At 37.0% G+C, this 17846-nt stretch overlaps 1 protein-coding gene across 3 annotated transcripts in view; it reads right to left on the bottom strand.

Annotated features, from left to right (window-relative positions):
• The window catches only part of LOC149829635 (ALBINO3-like protein 1, chloroplastic), a 74794-nt gene that overhangs the window by 45913 nt on the left and 11035 nt on the right, over positions 1–17846 (bottom strand). For all 3 annotated transcript variants that reach the window (XM_090016052.1, XM_090016051.1, XM_090016050.1), the window contains exons 4-7: positions 13190–13250; positions 12472–12545; positions 12277–12381; positions 1787–1894 (exon numbers count right to left, since the gene is read on the bottom strand). In XM_090016052.1, coding sequence (XP_089872178.1) covers positions 1787–1894; positions 12277–12381; positions 12472–12545; positions 13190–13250 — 348 coding nt within the window. The remainder of the gene's footprint in view (positions 1–1786; positions 1895–12276; positions 12382–12471; positions 12546–13189; positions 13251–17846) is intronic.

Below are 17846 nucleotides of genomic sequence, written 5' to 3'. Positions count from 1 at the left end.
GACACACACACACACACACATGTGTGTGTGTGTGCGTGTAAAATTTTTAACCTAAAGCAATAAAACATGAATATCATCACAAGTGCAAACTCTTGAACAACAATTCTAAATCACTGTAAATAAAACATAAAATAATAAAATGAGGTTGAAATTGAAATTATAATTGATGACAAATTTTAAAAGAAAAAAAAATGCAAGCGATTACAAAATAAGTAAGCTCATAAAAGGAAATAGATAAAGTTTATCACACAATGATGATTGTGTCCAATACTGGTTTGACTGTGTCTATGATGTGTCTTGGCATGTCCGAGTGTCGTGTTGTGTCAATACGGGATACACATGCTAACTAAAGTGTCTGGTGACATAGACCCAGATTTTCTTATAGACTTCTTAATTTTTCTTTTCTGCCATTAATCTCTTCTGATTTTTGCTAATTAATCTCCTTACTTTTTTGTATAGAATATTCCTCTTTTCTCTCTTTCTTCCTCTCCAAAAGATTCCAATTTTCTGAACTCATCTTTTCAAAAGAAAAAGGGAAAAATTTATCAATACATATATTTTAATGATTGCCAGATCTGATCCTTGCCTACATCCTGCCCATTGAGCTGCTGAAATCATCTTTCTGGCAGTTGATGTTAACAGCCAAAGTCAGCAACTAACATCATTCTTTGATGCTTATGAGTCTCAGCTGCAGACATCAACTATTGTTTAAATAATCCCAAAAAAAAGGTGGAAAAAAAAGGAACAATTCTTGATTCTCCTTTATTTCATTATTCTTTCACTACCTTTTGAGATTTTAGCTCCTGAATTATGGGATATTCTCCATCATTGACTCGAGCAAGTTCTCACCCCGAAGCTTTACCATTTCAAGGCACAGTCGGAAAATTGAAGAAAGTTACACCTAGTGTTCTTGAGTTTCTTCATCGAGCCAAATCTATTTCAGATCAGCTAACAGCTAATTTGTATAGTGCTCAAACACCTTCTCACCATTGATTTATCAGCACGTCATGTGTGATATGCCTTTTGTATGCATGTAAGATCTACGTTATTGGTTTTCAATGATAAGTACAACTGAGTTACATTACTCAATGTGGTGGACGGATAGATATCCTCTTATTGAAATCCTGCAACAAATTTTATGCATTGTAGCGCTTTTTTAATCTTGTAGTTGTGTCAACAGCTAGCCACACCATGAGAAACGTACAGATAAAGAATCAAGGCAGCTGAGGTTTCACAAGGAAGAAAGTCATCTGCAGTGAGATATACATTCCTATATGATGATTCAGCAACAGTGCATTGATTGGTCATCCTCTCTATCATAACAAAATAAGATCAGAAAGTGACTAAGATATGAGTGACCTTCACACCTGTACCTTTATCATATGTTATAAGTACAAATGATGCCAACACAAACAAACAGACACTGCTTATGAGACTCATGGCAGCAAAAGATGATAATTTATGTGTAAAGGCACAAAGGCCCAAAGTCCATACAAATATGCAACAAATAGATTGAATTCTGAAAAAACAGAATTTAGAAATCACTCCTTGTTTCTAAAGAATGCCATAACCGATATGCCTTTGCAAAGCCATGGATGAGTTCCACAATTTATCTGGACAATGAGTTTGGAAAAATACACATATAAGCATCTCTAATTATCTTAACATTAAAATATATCTAAATCAACTAGAATTTTTGAACAATGACAGAACATGGAAAGTTTTATCTGCCAAGAACTAGCTGATTGGAAATTCTGAGTTATCCAACGAAAGAGCATGCACTCACCTGCTGTGGCTGCATTAATTGAACAGATATGTATTGTGATGCAATAAGTAGCAAGGGTAAAACAAGATACGCTAAGGTGTCTAACCATCCAAGAGGTGGATGCCCATCCTGTTTAAAAATCCACAAAGAGTATGAGAAGTAATAAAAAATTGCATTAACAAAATGACAGTACTTGATATTAAAAGAAAAAAGGCACTTGGCAAATTGCATAAGAACAACAATAAGGTTGCTTAATTTAGGATTTATTTTTGGCATGTCTAAATCATAGTACTAAAAAGAGCAGGTACTTTCACCCAACTTCAGTTCCTATATGTTGTTAAAATGTGTAGTTATTTGTAAATATATATTAATATATATAGAGAGAGAGAGAGGGAGTAATGCGCTGGTTCTGCCCCTTTAAAATCGTAGTTTATTGGTATTTTTTCTCATATCTAACACCATAGATGTAATCTACAGGTTTTGTTTAGTGGGAACCGGCTTTTGGATCACTGGAATCTGACCTGTATACAAGTTTTTCCAGTGATTCAAAATCAATGGCTATGAAGGCATCAATTTTTACCGGCTCATAAAAATACACTTTTTTGTCAAAAAAATATGATCCAAGAGTCGATTCCCATTAAATCAAGCATGATAAACACATATAACGGTTCAGATCTATCATAAAACACTTCAAACTATGAGGCAGAACGAGAAAATGGAGCCTAATATGTTCAGTTCTCATATATATATATATATATATATGTGTGTGTGTGTGTGTGTGTGTGTGTGTGTTGATAGATGTATATTAGGTTCTATTCTATGCATATATTTTCTGCTCTTTTATTGTGTATTTTATTTTTGTATTTTTATTTTTTATTTTCATTTAGTTTATTTTTCGAGTAGTAACCAATGTCCGCACTTGTGGAGGGGTGACAACCAATTTTCCTATAACGGTTGGGTTACATCAAGGATCTGCTTTAAGCCCTTTCCTATTTGCTATAGTGATGGATGAGCTTCAATTCAAGAAAATGTGTCGTGGTGTATGTTGTTTGCTGATGATATTGTTTTGATTGATGAGTCTAGAGTTGGGGTTAATGCTAAGTTAGAATTATGGAGACAGACATTGGAAGCAAGAGGTTTTAAGTTGAGTAAGAGTAAGACATAATATATGGAATGTCGGTTTAGTAAGCAACGAAGTAGTGATGGGAGTGTAGTGAAGCTTGGTGAGCAAGAAATACCGGTGGATGATTGTTTCAAATATTTGGGATCTATCATTCAAAAGTATGGAGAAATTGATGGAGATGTAAATCATAGGATAAAGGTTGGGTGGATGAAATGGAAAAGTGAAATTGGAGTATTGTGCGATCGTAGAATGCCATTGCGGTTGAAGGGAAAGTTTTATAGGATGACTATTAGGCCCGCTTTACTATATGGTACGGAATGTTGGGCTGCCAAGAGACATCATATTTAAAAAATGAGTGTAGCTGAGATGCGTATGCTTAGATGGATGTGTGAAAATACAATAAAAGATAAGATTCGGAACAAGGAGATACGTAAGAAGGTAGGCATTGCACCCATTGAAAATAAGATGAGAGAGAATCGTTTACGGTGGTTTGGACATATTCGGCGAAGGCCTAATGATGCTCCAGTTAGAAGGATGGAGAAATGGGAAAATATATTAGTTAAAAGAGGTCGGGGTAGGCCTAAGAAGACTTGGATGAAGATGATAGGAAAGGATATGAATGCTTTGAACCTCACCGAGGACATGGCATTGGATAGAAATGATTGGAGGAGAAGGATTCATGTGGAAGACCCGAAATGATTTCCTTTTTTGGTTCATATCGCCGACCCCAATTGTTTTGGGATGAAGGCGTAATTGTTGTTGTTGTATTTAGTTTATTTTTCTCATGTAATAGGTAGTGCCTATTAGGAGCACTTTGGTCATGTTTTGTAGCCGTTGGACTAGACCAACAGCTAGTTGAGCTCCCTCTCTCCTCTATTCTTTTGTGTATATATATGGGGTTTCACCCACATAACCTATGCTTCTCTTAAGCATTTTGAGATAATAAAATTATTTATTTTTTATGTTTTGTCACCCTTTAGTGGCTTGTGCTTGTGCTATCTTTGGTGACCTTGTTTTTTGCCCATATGTAGCTTCTTGTATTTGTGCGTACATTTGTAATTGTGTATCCCTTAGTGGCATCTATTTGTGCACACACTTATTTCATTACACGGTATCAGAGCCTTGAGCTCTTGAGGTTATAGGTTTGTGTGATCGTGGATCGTGTGTTGGTGGTTTGTGAGATTTTTGCTTCGCGAAGCTCACCCATTCGTCATCCACCTCATTATCTTACTCTTCTCCTTCACCTCTTTCCTCTCTTCTTACTTTCTACATGGCCGGCAAAGAAGTTGTTACGGTTGTTCCCATTAAGTTTGATAGAAGCAACTACAACATATGGGCCACAATGGTGAAAATAATCCTAGTTGGCAGTGGCAATATGTTGATGGCTCCACACTAGAACCTCAACCTATTCTCACAAAATTTGTGGTGAGAGAAAATGGTACATCAAAGGAAGAGACTCTTAAAGGAAGTGAAAGAGAAAATGCCCTATTGGAATATAAGTAAGCTCATAAAAAATGGGAGGTTGGTCATGCCAAAGTTCTCTCTCTCTTCATGGGAAGTATAAATGAAGAACCATGTGCCAACATCTTCAAATTTGATAGAGCCAAATAAGCACGAGTCTTTATCAAACCAACTTACACTCAAAAGGATGTCACACATAAATGAGATTTACGAGACCACATCCACAATTATAAGCAAGGAGATAAATCCATTAGAAAGTACTATGGTACTCTTCAAAGACTTTGGGATCAAATGTCCAAGTTGGAGCCTATTTGGGAGACTTTTAATGACATTTTTCAAAGAAAAAATCAAATCCTTGAAGAACAATTTTTTTAATTCATGGAGGATCTTAGGACCGAGTATTGATCATGCATAATTTTATGCATAGTTTTTATATGTTTACATGCATGATTATGTGCGAAAAATGCTTAAAAATGCTTGTTTGCTAGAAGCTTTAGTGATTTCAATTGAATTATAAATTGAGCAAATTAGAGTCCTCTTTGAGTCTTTTAGCAAAATTAAATAAGTTCTTAGAAAATACTTTTTGAAAAAGGAGTCTTTTGAAATTTTTGAAAAATCTATGGACACTTTTAGAAATTTCTTCTAAAAACAGGTTTAACCCTAATAATGGGTTATAAATTACAGCATTGAGAGAGAGGGGGCGTTTTTCCCTCTTGAGATCCACGCCTCCCCCCTCTCTCTCTCTCCTCTACCTCTTCTCTTTCCTCTCTCTCCTCTCTTTCTTCTCCAACCGGTTTCCTCCCCTTTTATTCTCCTTTTTTTCTTCTTTTATTCTTGCCCTCATCGTCGCCGGTTTCTCGTATCCCCATCATCAGAGAGGGTGGCACACGTGTGATCGCTACGGAAGACCGCTCTTCTTCTCAACTCGTCCGTCGAAGGCGAGCCATTGAGGCAAACCTCTCCTCCTCCATCTCGTTACTTTTTGGCATTTTAAATATGTTCGTTTTGAGTCCAGCATGCATAACGTTCCATCTTTTAATTAGTGCATGTAGGGTAGTTTGATTTTCGTTTATTTTATGCATTTAGATTAGAATAGACGTATACTTGTAGGATAACTTTAGTCGAAGTGGATTTAGAGGACTTGCTGTATTGATCCCAAAGAAAGCAACTGAACCAGTGCGCATGCTGATCTGTTCACTTGTGCTTTTGTCGTTAGAGCTGACAGATCAAATCTGAAGCAGCGTGCTCAGGCACAATTCTTCAGATTTGATCTGAGAATCCGTGGTTCTGATCTGCTATATTTTTTTTGTTTTGGACTGATCTGGTCAGTCCAGAATCAATAGGTAGATATGCATCTCGTTTTGAGCCTGTGCGTCAGCCCCGAATTGCGTTGAATGTAAAATCTTTATTGCTGGAGCGTGCGCATCTATTAAAACTAGGGGTGGCAAAATCTGACCCGACCCGCCAACCCGCTTCTTAGCCGGGTTAGGGTTTGGCTTAAACGGGTTCGTGTCATAAACGAGTTGACCCGCCTAACCCGTTTATTAAAAGGGTCGTGTTTGTGTTAGGGGTATGCCTACCCGCCAACCCGTTTGACCCGTTTGATAAATGGGTTAGGCGGGCGGGTCAACCTGTTTACACGAACCCGCAACCCGTTTATATATATATATATATAACACCCTAACTCCTAACTTTACACTTTAGTCACCCACCTAACTCCTTCCTACCCAGCCGCAGACGAGAGCCCGAGACCTCTCCTCTCCACCTCGTTGCCATCACCGCACAGGCGCACACCACCACCCTCTTCTCTCCTCCCTCTTGTTCCTCCTCTTGGTTTGGCACCCAAGCAAAGCAAGCCCAACGTTTCGTCTCTCCCGCTGAAGGCACCTCATTTTTTTATCTTGAAGAAGGGGTTGGAATAAGTAATAGGTACTTATTCTCGTTTTCTTCTCTGTTTTCCTCACTGTGATGAGGTTTTCTTCTTTGTTTTCCTCACTATGATGAGCTCTTTTGGTGATTATAGAAGGACCCATATTTTGGTACGAAGGAAAAGAAGAGTTTTTGGACCAGTGAGAACTGAGAAGGGGAAAATAAAGATAAGCTCGGGTTTTTATGCTTCAAGTTATCGGGTCGACCCGTTTAATAAACAGGTTGTCATGTCGTGTAATCGTGTCGTGTCGACCCGACCCATTTATTAAACGGGTTAACCGTGTTGTGTCGGGTTACCCATTTGGTCGTGTTCGTGTTGAGGTATTCTGGCCCGCCAACCCGTTAACCCGACCCACCAACCCGCCAACCAGACCCGATTTCCACCCCTAATTAAAACTCACGCGTCGCTGCGTGACCAAACAACGGTGTGTGTGACAAGGCCAGTTGCGTGTGACAAGGCCTGCAGAATTTAATATACATGCTGCAGATCGCAGGCTGCGTATGTCAATGGTTTTTGCCTTTTGGAATTCAATAGTATTAGCGTGAATCTGAAGATCCAGGCCTCGTTTTTGTGTGTGTCAACACGTGTATTCTTTTTTCCATATTTTACTTTTCTTGAGTTAGTGCAATATCTCATTACATAAGAGTTAGATTTTTATTATTTTGATCAGGTCACGCATACATATTCTGTGTGTCTAGCGCCGTCACTGCCAATCACGCAATGCAGCGTGATCAACAGTGAAGCTGTTGTATCCCAGACTTATGTGAGTATTGCAGTGTAGAGTGAGGTTCACCTCGTTGTGCATTTCGGTAACCATTTAAGATTTTGATCAGTTTCTTGATAGGAGGTTGCATATGAATTTGTTAAGTTAGTTTCAGCTCGTAGTCATAGTTAGTCAGATTAGGTAATCAATAGTAGTTGCTTTCATGTTTCCTTTTTATTGTTTAAGTAATTCAAGAAGGCATAGTTAGTTAGACAAATTTATCCCATTCTGCTTTTTTGTGAATTAGAATTTGCTTATGTCATTAGGTCAAATTCATGTTCTGTAATTAGTTTGTTGCTTGTTATTCAGTGAGTTTGATTGAGATCTTTCGTAACTAACCATGTTGGTGTAGGAAATTTGTCCCTTGTGTTCTTTGTTTTGTGTTCTTTTCTTTGTTTTGCAGTAGGACCCTCATTGATAAATAAAAGCGTGATAGCGAAAGGGCCGGACACACATTACGAGAAGAAGGCTAGAGCGCTTCAAAAAGAAGCTCTGCAAATTTTTACTTTTCTTTATTTTTATTTTTTAGGGCCAAAGGGCCATTTTAATTAATTGGGTTGTAATAAGGCCTTTTTTTTCTTTAAGCCCTTTGCAAAGGGTAACTTTTGTAATTAGTTAATTATTCTTTTTATTTTTATGGAAAGGCAACAAAATTCGTCTTGTGTGGGGTACAAAAGTGATTAAACCCGTTCTCTGAGTTCGACCCAGACTTCACCACTAGTGTGAGCCGGTTTGTATAATTTGATGCACGGTTTACACGGATACTTTTATTGAAAATTACCTTTTAAAAATATTTTATCAAAGAGTTGCATCAAGTATGAGCAACTGTGGGTCACTATCATCCATTGCAAGAAAATTCTACCTTTACATTAAGTTTTGGGTGAAGTATGCATGGAAGAGATAAGGTTGAAAATCGTGTATGAATCCAAGGAGACCAAAGATAATGTGTTGGTCGTTTTTAGACTCGAAGCCAACACAAATATGTACAAGCCTCCTCACTTCACCAAGCCTCATTTTGTAAGACCACATAATAATGATGGGAGAAAGAAGATCATTTGCCATAGTTGTAGAGAACCGGAGCACACCAAGCCCTATTGCCCAAAGTTCAAAGGAAGGGATGAGAAGAAGATGACGTCAGTAAAAGCTTTCCAACTAATGAAGATTTCAAATCCATTAAAACCATGACATTGTCCCAATTGATGGAAGTTTTACAACCGCTTCTCAAAAACTCATCATCTTTCATTACGGGTGTCGCGGTTTCTACTTCCTCACCTCCCGGTAAGGTTTTTTGGCTCTTAGATTCCAGAGCCTCATTTCACATGACCTCAAATGATTATTTGCTATCAATTGTGACACTAATTTAAGTATAACCCATGTTTTTATTGCCGATAGTTTTCTCTTTACGTAAAAGGAATTGAGAATTTAAAAAAAAATCAAACTCTTGGACTTGAGTCTAATTAGATCCACTATAAGAAAAACCATACATGGATCCGATAGGAACTACATGAACCAGACCTGGTAAAACCATATTTTTTATCATTTTTACATTGAAAAGTTGTGGGTCTTAATCAGAACTCGGGTCGGATCTAGGTCTGGTATAAAATTTCACAAACTATACCCTGGTCCATGTATTAATCGGACCTTTGAGTCTGAACCCGAGTCTTAATCTGGTCTTCCTTTTTATCACCATACCCAGATCTTATAGGGTTTGGTTTGGGTCAGGTCCGAGTAAACCAAACCCGTTGACACCCTTAATAAAAAATCACTAGAACTCTTCTTATTTCAAAACATGTTCCAAAAACATTTTGGGCCGAGGCTACTCTCACCGTCGTATATCTCATAAAGAGAATCCCTTCTACCAAACTTCAAAATATTTCTCTTTTTGAAAAACTCTACAAAATTTTCCCCGATTACTCAAGATTAAGGATTTTTTGATGTAAAGGCTTTGTTCTTACAAACAAAAATGATAAACTTTCGCCTAGAGCTCTACCATATGTTTTTCTTGGATAGGGTGAAAACTAAAAAGGATATAGATGCTATGATTTCAAAAATGATAAACTTTATGTTTCAAGAAAATGTCTCATTTATAGAAAAAGAAAGTTTTTTTAATCAAAATATGCCTAAAAAAGCTAATGATTATTCATTTTTGTTAGAATTTCTACCTAAGAGTAATGATGAATGTGTGATTGATGATATTATTAATGAATAACCGCAACTCAATATCCAGGACGGTGAAAGTAATGACATGGTTAGAATTGAACCTATGATTTTTGAACCTATGATTATTCAATATAGTAGGCGAGGAAATGATAGACAACCTAGTGCCATAGAAAAATATTTCAATCTAGAAGCACAAGAACAAAGTACCCTTAGAAGATCTGATGGAGTCTCTAGACCACCTGATATATTCGTGTCATATGAATCATTTTTTCCTTAATATAGAGGATGTCTAACTAAAATTCTTTTTTATTTTGAACCTACCACATACAACCAAGCCAAAAATTACCCAGAATGGATAAGTGCAATGAATGATGAATTAGAGGCTCTTGAGAAATATAAAACTTGGGAGATAAAGGATCTATCTAAAGGGGAAAAGACCATAGGTTGTAGATGGGTTTATAAAGTTAAGACCAAAAGTGATGGAACCTTAGAAAGATACAAAGCTAGATTAATGACTAAAGGTTATTCCCAAGAGCATGGTATAGATTATGATGAAACATTTGCACCTGTAGCTAGGATGACCTCTGTTAAAACCCTTATTGTTGTGGTTGTTGTTAAGGGATGGGTCATTTATCAAATAGATGTAAAAATGCATTTTTAAACGATGAACTAAAAGAGAAAGTTTATATGGATCCATCTCCTAGATTTGAGGTTCCATTTGAAAAGATATTTCATTTAAAAAAAGCTTTGCATAGTTTGAAACAAGCACCTAAAACCTAGTATGACATGTTCAATCTTATAATGATTAAACTTGGTTATACATATTGTTATATTGACACAACTATGTTTGTTAAGAAATCTGATACAGGTATCGTTGTTATGCTTCTTTATGTTGATAACATGATCATTACTAGAGGAGACAAATAGGAGGTTATACATATCAAAAGTGTTCTTAAAGAAAACTTTGAAATGACTGATCTAGGATTTCTTGTTTTTTTTAGCTTATTCTCCTCGTGGATATCTGCTAACCCAAACCAAGTTTGCTACTGAGATTATTAACAGGATGGGGATTACTTATGAGAAGAGGGTGGACACTCCGAAAATTATCCAATGCCAAAATGAAGATAGATGATGGATCACCTTTGGAGGATGTCACACTGTACCATCAAATTATTAGAGTGCTCAGATATTTAACTATCAATCGACTTGATATAGCTCATGTAGTTCATACAGCAAGTTAGTTCCAACACTCACCTACCACAATACATATGAGTGGTGATGAGAATTATTAGATAGATATTTACAAAATTTTGCTTTTAAGGGTCTTATGTTATCTTCCTCCTCCCCACTAGAGCTAATTGTTTATTCTGATTCAGATTGGGGAGGAGATCTTAATGACGGACACTGAACTACTGGTTTCTGTATCTATTTAGGTGATTCTCTAGTGTCTTGGAAGTTGGAAGTGCAAAAAGCAATAGAAAGTATATTTGTCGTCAACTAAAGTTGAATATCGTGTTATGGCTACTACAACATGTGTTGCTGAAAATATTGTTTGAAGATACGAGGGTTCACCTACAGATATCTCAAAATTATGTTGTGACAACAAGAGTGCAATTTATATAGCTCGCAATCATACATTTCATGATAGAACTAAACATATCAAATGGATTATTATTATATACGTGAAGAATTTTTGAAGAAGACCATCACTTTAACTTATATCACCTCAGAATATCAATTGGCCGACTTCTTCATCAAGGTGCTTCCGTCCCTCGGTTTCATTTCCTACTTGACAAACTTTCGATGATATCACCGTAAGTTTGAGTGGGAGCATTCAAATATATATATATATATATATATATATATATATATATATGTGTGTGTATGTGTGTGTGTGTGTGTGTGTTGATATATGCATATTAGGTTCTATTCTATGTATTTATTTTTTGCCCTTTTATTGTGTATTTCATTTTTTTTTCTCGTGTAATAGGTAGTGCCTATTAGGAGTACTCTGGTCATGTTTTATAACCATTAGAGCTAGCCCAACAGCTAGTTGAGCTCCATCTCTCCTCTATTATTTTGTATGTATATGTGGGGTTTCACCCACAAAACCTATGTTTCTCTTAAGCATTTTGAGACACTAAAATTATTTTATTTTTTTATGTATTGTAGCCCTTTAGTGGTTTGTGCTTGTGCTATCTTTGATGACCTTGTTTTTTGCCCATAAGTGGATTCTTGTATTTGTGCACACATTTGTAAGTGTAGCCCTTAGTGGCATCTACTGGTGCACATACTTCATTACATATGCAACATGTCATTACAAATTTGGATCTTAATACAGGTCAACATCTTAATATCAAAAACTATAATCAGTTCAATGTTGTTTATGTTTGGAAATGAACAATGTCAAATAACTCCAATATAAATTCTATGAGAAATGTTCCCTAGCATATGGATTTTGTCCACAAAAATATATAGCACACATAGGAATGTAAACGGTTCGGATTTGGGTTGGATGTAGCCAATACCAAATCCGACTAATCGGATATTGGCTAATCAGATTCAGATTTGGATGGAAAAAAGATAATACTGAAACCAAGAAAATATATGTAATCGGGTTCGGATATCCATCATAATCAGATTCAGTCATGAAATCCTTAAACCGAACCCGCATCCGATCACTAATCAGATTAAGTTTTCTGAACCAAATCTGACTAATCAGATTCTGAATTGGGTCGGATATTGGATATTGCCGATCATTGACATCCCTAATCATGCACAGAAAAATAGGTATATTGCATTTTCTATAGATTGTGAAAAATTTGCATGTAGAAGAATGTCAATAATCGCATAAAACTCTCTAGATCTCTCCTAGAAAGTATAGCTTCTGCTTGCGGACACAAAAGGATTCATAAAGCAGTCCTCAACAAGTTATCATGTTTCGGTCACAAGCAATTATGTTTATCAAGATTTTATTTCCACACCAAAGAGATTTTGCTACACAATACATTGACAATATATCTTTTTCCATGTAAAATACAATAAAATCCAGAAACCAAAAAAGAGCTACTCACTACGAAAGGAAAAAGCCAAGAGATTCCACTCCCATTTTGTCGAGCTGCAATTGTAGTTGGGCCAGATAAAGAAGGAATCCAGAAAAAGCCTTCTGTCAGGAGTCCCTTAAAACACAAAAGCCAAGTGCACTTAAATGTCAGATTTTGGATCAATAGATTTGCACAAGAAATAAGACTGAGCAATATGATATTGACCTCATCTGCCACATTTGAAAGAGCCCTGTACAGCCCAATCCATACAGGAATTGTAGCAAGAGTTGGTAGGCATCCTGGAATAAATATAAGATAGAATTTATTGCAACTTGCATATAAAGGTTTTCAACTTTATTGAAGGTTCCGTCACAATCAAGAATGTCTTCACTGTGCCCAGCTTTCCTAGAAATCTCATTCTATTTTTCAGATAACTAGAGAAAACAATCTTTCTTATTCACTCTCCATTGTGCCTTTTTAAAGGACTTGGTCTGGACTGTTGATTTTTGAGTCCCTTTTAAAACCTGCTTACTTGTTATAATCACATGATTCAAAATGTGTTTCCTACTAAACAAACCATGTAGATCACGTCTGTAACATTTGATCTACAAAAAAATGGAAAATTTTGAAGAAAAGAGTGATTTCTACTCAAGAGTTCTGTACCTTTATTAGTACCAAATATTTAATATATATACATATATATAGCCGTATCCCCGTGCCCACACCTGCATCTATGTGACATAGGTTATACACAAAAATATGGGCAAGAATAACTAGTTGACCCTAAGAAACTAAATGCTTAGACATAATGCAAAAACACGATGGAAGAAGAACAGTAACCTAAAAATATAAAATATATAAATAATGCCTAGACAAGTACATGCTACATGCACAAGCAAAATTTTAACGAGCTAAAAAAGGGGGAAAATGGACACATAACCACCTGCTAGTGGGTTCACACCAGCTAATTTATACAAGCGAGCTGTTTCTAATTGTATCCTTTCCTGCAAGGAAACATGAATTGAGAGATCAGCAACCAAAATAAATAAAAAAATGTCCAATATAAAGTATATCATAAGCACAGGAATTCCCCTCACTTTACAAATAACGTGGCCCAAGGCACAGAAAGGAGAAATGAAAACAACATCCTATTCCTCCATAAATTATGTCTCAAGAAAATAGCCCAAAGGATTACTCTTCCTAAATGATAACACCAAATTTAAACCATTTTTATACCAAATAATAAGCATTCACGTCCCAGATTGCAATATTACATGAATCTATTGAAACTTCACATTACATTTCAAACTAGCGCACACAAAAACCAGATTTATAAAAAGTGATGCTTCCACAGTTGTAATAATAACAATAATCACAGTACCCTGATAAAAGTGTAGAAGTCATCCACCTACATTTGCATGATAAATGGCAAACAAGGCTACATAAAAATTCAAATCAACGAGTCCACACAAGGATAGGCAATGAGTCATCTCTTTCCAACTTAGAGGGAAAAAATGAAAGAACAAGAAAGACCAGAAAATGAAGGTCACTTTAGAATGATGCTCAAAGGATCATTTTTCAAAACTAAATAACCACTTAAACTGTTTGGCCAGCACCTAAAGTTTATCTGAGGCAAAATGCAATTTTGAGGATATTTTTATACACAATTAATTTAAATTTCACCTCATACCCAAGTTTTCCAAAACCACAAAAAAGAAGGAGCATTTTATCAGGCTACCCCATTACCCCTCTTTACCTCATTCACCTTTCTTCCCTCTTTCTGGTTACTATCCAGCACATGGTGGACAGAAAAATGGACAGGTTATTTGTGATAGGGTGCAAATGCCTACCCATTCCATGGGCAACTCATGGAATAGAATGGCCAGAAACCTTACCAACTTGGGTTTTGTGGACATTTTTAAGCCACGAGATGGCCAGAAAAAATCATTACCTAGATGGGTGCATATTTAGTTTCATCCTACCAAAGTTCCTTATCCATTTTTTTCCAGATCCATAGAAATCATATTGTTAAGCAGATCGGTTGACTCATCACCAACCAATGTCTAAGCTTCAAAGAAAGCAACCATATTCTAGAATCATACTTGTAACATAATCCTGTCACAGTTCTTATAACCCACCATCTTAGAGCACCTACTCGCCCACCATAGCCTATAAGTTATCTTTCAATCAATGATATCTCTATTGTCAAATACATGGTCACCAAGACTGTTGATACCTAATCATGAATTACCAAGGCCCAAAGAACGTCAAACTAAAGAAGCAGATTAGGCAGATCAGTAGGCAATCTAACACTGCCATGACGATAGCCAAATCAGACAATCTTCCATAGCAATGAATCCGAACCCCAACCAGCCTACCAGTATCATTGCATCAGACAAAAAGAGGCAATTTGTAGATGAAGGGAAGGAAGACCGTAGTTTTGACCTGCATAGGGAAATCATCAGAAAAATGACTCATAAGAAGGTCCTATCTGGAACATCCAATAGCACATGGTTCCAAGCATGCCACTGACCTTTTCAATTGAAAGTTGCAAGTATTCCATAAGGAAAGAGAACCCCAGTTTGGTTCATATATCTATCACCCTTTTAGTTCGACCAAGTAATGTAATACCCGAAAAATTTAAGTGATTCTATATGATCTGGGCCTGGGATCCAAATTTCGGATCCAGGACTCATAAAGGGATTTTCACGAATAAATGTACCTCGTATAATCTTATATGTATATATAAGTGCAATAATTTTAATTAATTAAATAATTCGAGGGATAACTATTTACGATGGTGCGTAGATGGGTCCGGGATCCACCTTCCGGATCCATATACCCGTATATATATATATATATATATATATATATATATATATATAATCATAATAAAATAAAGAATGCAGCAAATAGTTTTAGACGGATCCACTCTTATAACCAGCCCGGATCCAAATTGGGATTTGGATCCCGAGTAGCAGAGTTCGGACCCGATATCCGGAAAAGAGAATTAATGAATTTTAGGGGATTTGGGCCTCGGATCCGTTACCATTATCGGATCCATAAAAGAATCCGTAAATAACCCACAATGGGGTGTTAAATTATACTTATAATATTAATTTTTAATTAAATAAATAATTAATAGTATTTATAAGAAAAAAATAAATAAATCTGGTACAAAGGGGTCGGACCCACAGTTGGACCCACAAGGATCCAACTGAGGATCCGCTAGCTCTTGGCGACCCGGATCCAGTTGTAAACTGGATTTGGTGTCGCGGGTCGCGGGTCTTGGACTCGGACCCGCATGTGCGTGTTAAAGGTAAACCGAAACAAGAATCGTGCCTAGGGCACGATTCTTGCAGGTCGGTTCAAGAAAACAGAAGGGGAGGAGGGGGGGAGTTATGCAGAGCGTAACCAACCCCGCGCCTCTCGGCAAGAGGGGAGGGGGGTTTGGGCGATAAAGGGGGAGTGGAGAGGGGGTCTTCGCCCTCTTCGCTCGGTCTCTCTCTCTCTCTCTCTCTCCCTCTCTGTCAGTGTGCGCATGCCGGAGAAAGAGGCTCCATTGTCTGCAAGTTCTGGCTATCGGCTGCCATCGAAGGCCACGGCGAGCACCCTCCTCCACGGCAGTGGAGAGGAGCGACACCAGCCTGCATCCTCCCTACACGGCAGCGTTGACGAGGCTCAACTGACCCTTCTCTCGCAACGACGGCAGTCTCCGATTGCCAGAAAGGTCGCCAAAAACAGGTACGGTTCTTCTTCGAACCTGGGTGAGGAATCGAACAGGGGTTCGATTCCGTACTTTGATTTGAGATGAGTTCCTGAGAAATCCCCCTTTTCTTTGATGGTATCCTTGGGCTGGGATTTAAAGAAAAGAAAAAAAAATCAATCGTAAATGTTTTTCCTGTTTTGTACAATACGATTAAACAAGGTCTTGTGAAAGAACTTGTTTTCTCTTGCTGGTTAAACCGACATGCTGAAGATGGGGCTATGGAATTTTTTTTGGGGTAATACGGGAACTGTGTTCCACTGCATGCTTTAATATGTTTGTGAAATGTTCTTGAGCATGTAATTTACGAAGTTTCTGGGGTGTTGCTTCAACTTGGTTCGTCATTCCCTTCTTCTAAAGTTTGTTAAGCAAATAGAGAGTCTTCTTGTTCATCTTGCCTCTGAGATTTTTATTCGTAAATGTCATAGCTATATAATGAGCATAAATGGGTATATTTAGATTGAATCATCATATTTCTTTTCTTTTCTTTTGTTTGAAAGGAAAACACTGTGCAAGCCAATAAACCCAACGGATTTTTTTTGGTTGTTTGAAATCTTGGTTTTTTTTTTGGACTTACATGAAAATTGCTATTTTCAGATTTGGGTATCGTATTCGTGACCGAATACATGATTCCAGAAATTTAGATTTTTATATTCATTGTCTCCATTCAGATATGGCATTCTTAAAGGGGATATCTATGCATGGAAGTTGATAAAAAGGGGCCATGTGATGATCATGATTGGACTGGGTTACCTGTCTTAATTATTTTGAAGTTTCATATTATGATATGTCAACTATGAAGGCCGGTGTATTAGGTGCACAAGCATATCCCTGTGTGCAGTATGTAAACAGAATAGGGTGAAGTCCGAAAATGATACAGTATGAGGTTTTGGACACCTAATTTGGGTGGCCACCAGCTTTACCTAAGATTGGTTGATCAGCCGTTGGTCTTAGAATAATAGAGTGAAGAGGGTGTTTTAGAAAATATACATGAATTGAACTCTATATTTTTCAGTCCCATTCATATTCGGTATAACATGTAAACTGGGCACGTTTGTTATTATTAGCTCACTGAATTTTTGTTTGTTTTCAAAATCGTATTGAGAGTTTGACTGTTTTCATTAATGTGTTCTAAGTTACTCATTTACCGAAATACTGGATATACTCACTGATATTTCAGGTTGTTCATTGACAGAATCTTGCATGGGTTCATTTGTGTTTTTCTGTAGGTGGTCTATTGATAGAAGTTGGAATTCCTTCACTTTACTTTTCACTTTCACATTGACAGAATGTTGCACATCAATCTAATATCCTATAGCTTGAGGGTTATTATTTTTTACTCTGTACCATGTATATTACTGGTTCTGTTAGACAGGTTTATCATATAAGTTATGCACAAGCCTTATATGAAGGCTACCTGAAATCGTAGGCCCTGGGTCATGATCAGTCGATCCTTGTGAATACTTTTTGTGGCACTGGCTCCTGGCATTATGCAAACTATATTCTTCTTTCCTGTAAATCCATGTAATTTTAATATGATTGATAGATATGTAGTCGCCTGGACTGAATTGACTATTTAGTTAGGAGGATGGGGGTCCGGGATTGGTAAGCCCGACCAACTTCTCTAGCATACGCAGAAACTTACACTTCTGCCCGGTGAATATGTGAAGTATTATTTTAGCATATCAGTCTACTGGTTGTGCAATCGTGAATGTGATTATGGATCGGTTATTGATATTTTTGTGAGCATGTACGCTTGATGAGAATCTGTATTGCATGTGTACACTTACACACTCAAAAGAAATGTGCATTCGTTAATACACGTATATGATGT

Source organism: Nuphar pumila, chromosome 8 (assembly GCF_984573655.1).
Source record: "Nuphar pumila chromosome 8, dmNupPumi1.hap1.1, whole genome shotgun sequence".
Taxonomy (NCBI): Eukaryota; Viridiplantae; Streptophyta; class Magnoliopsida; order Nymphaeales; family Nymphaeaceae; genus Nuphar; species Nuphar pumila.
Note: the sequence above shows the minus strand (reverse complement) of the source record. Positions and strands in the feature narration are given on the sequence as shown.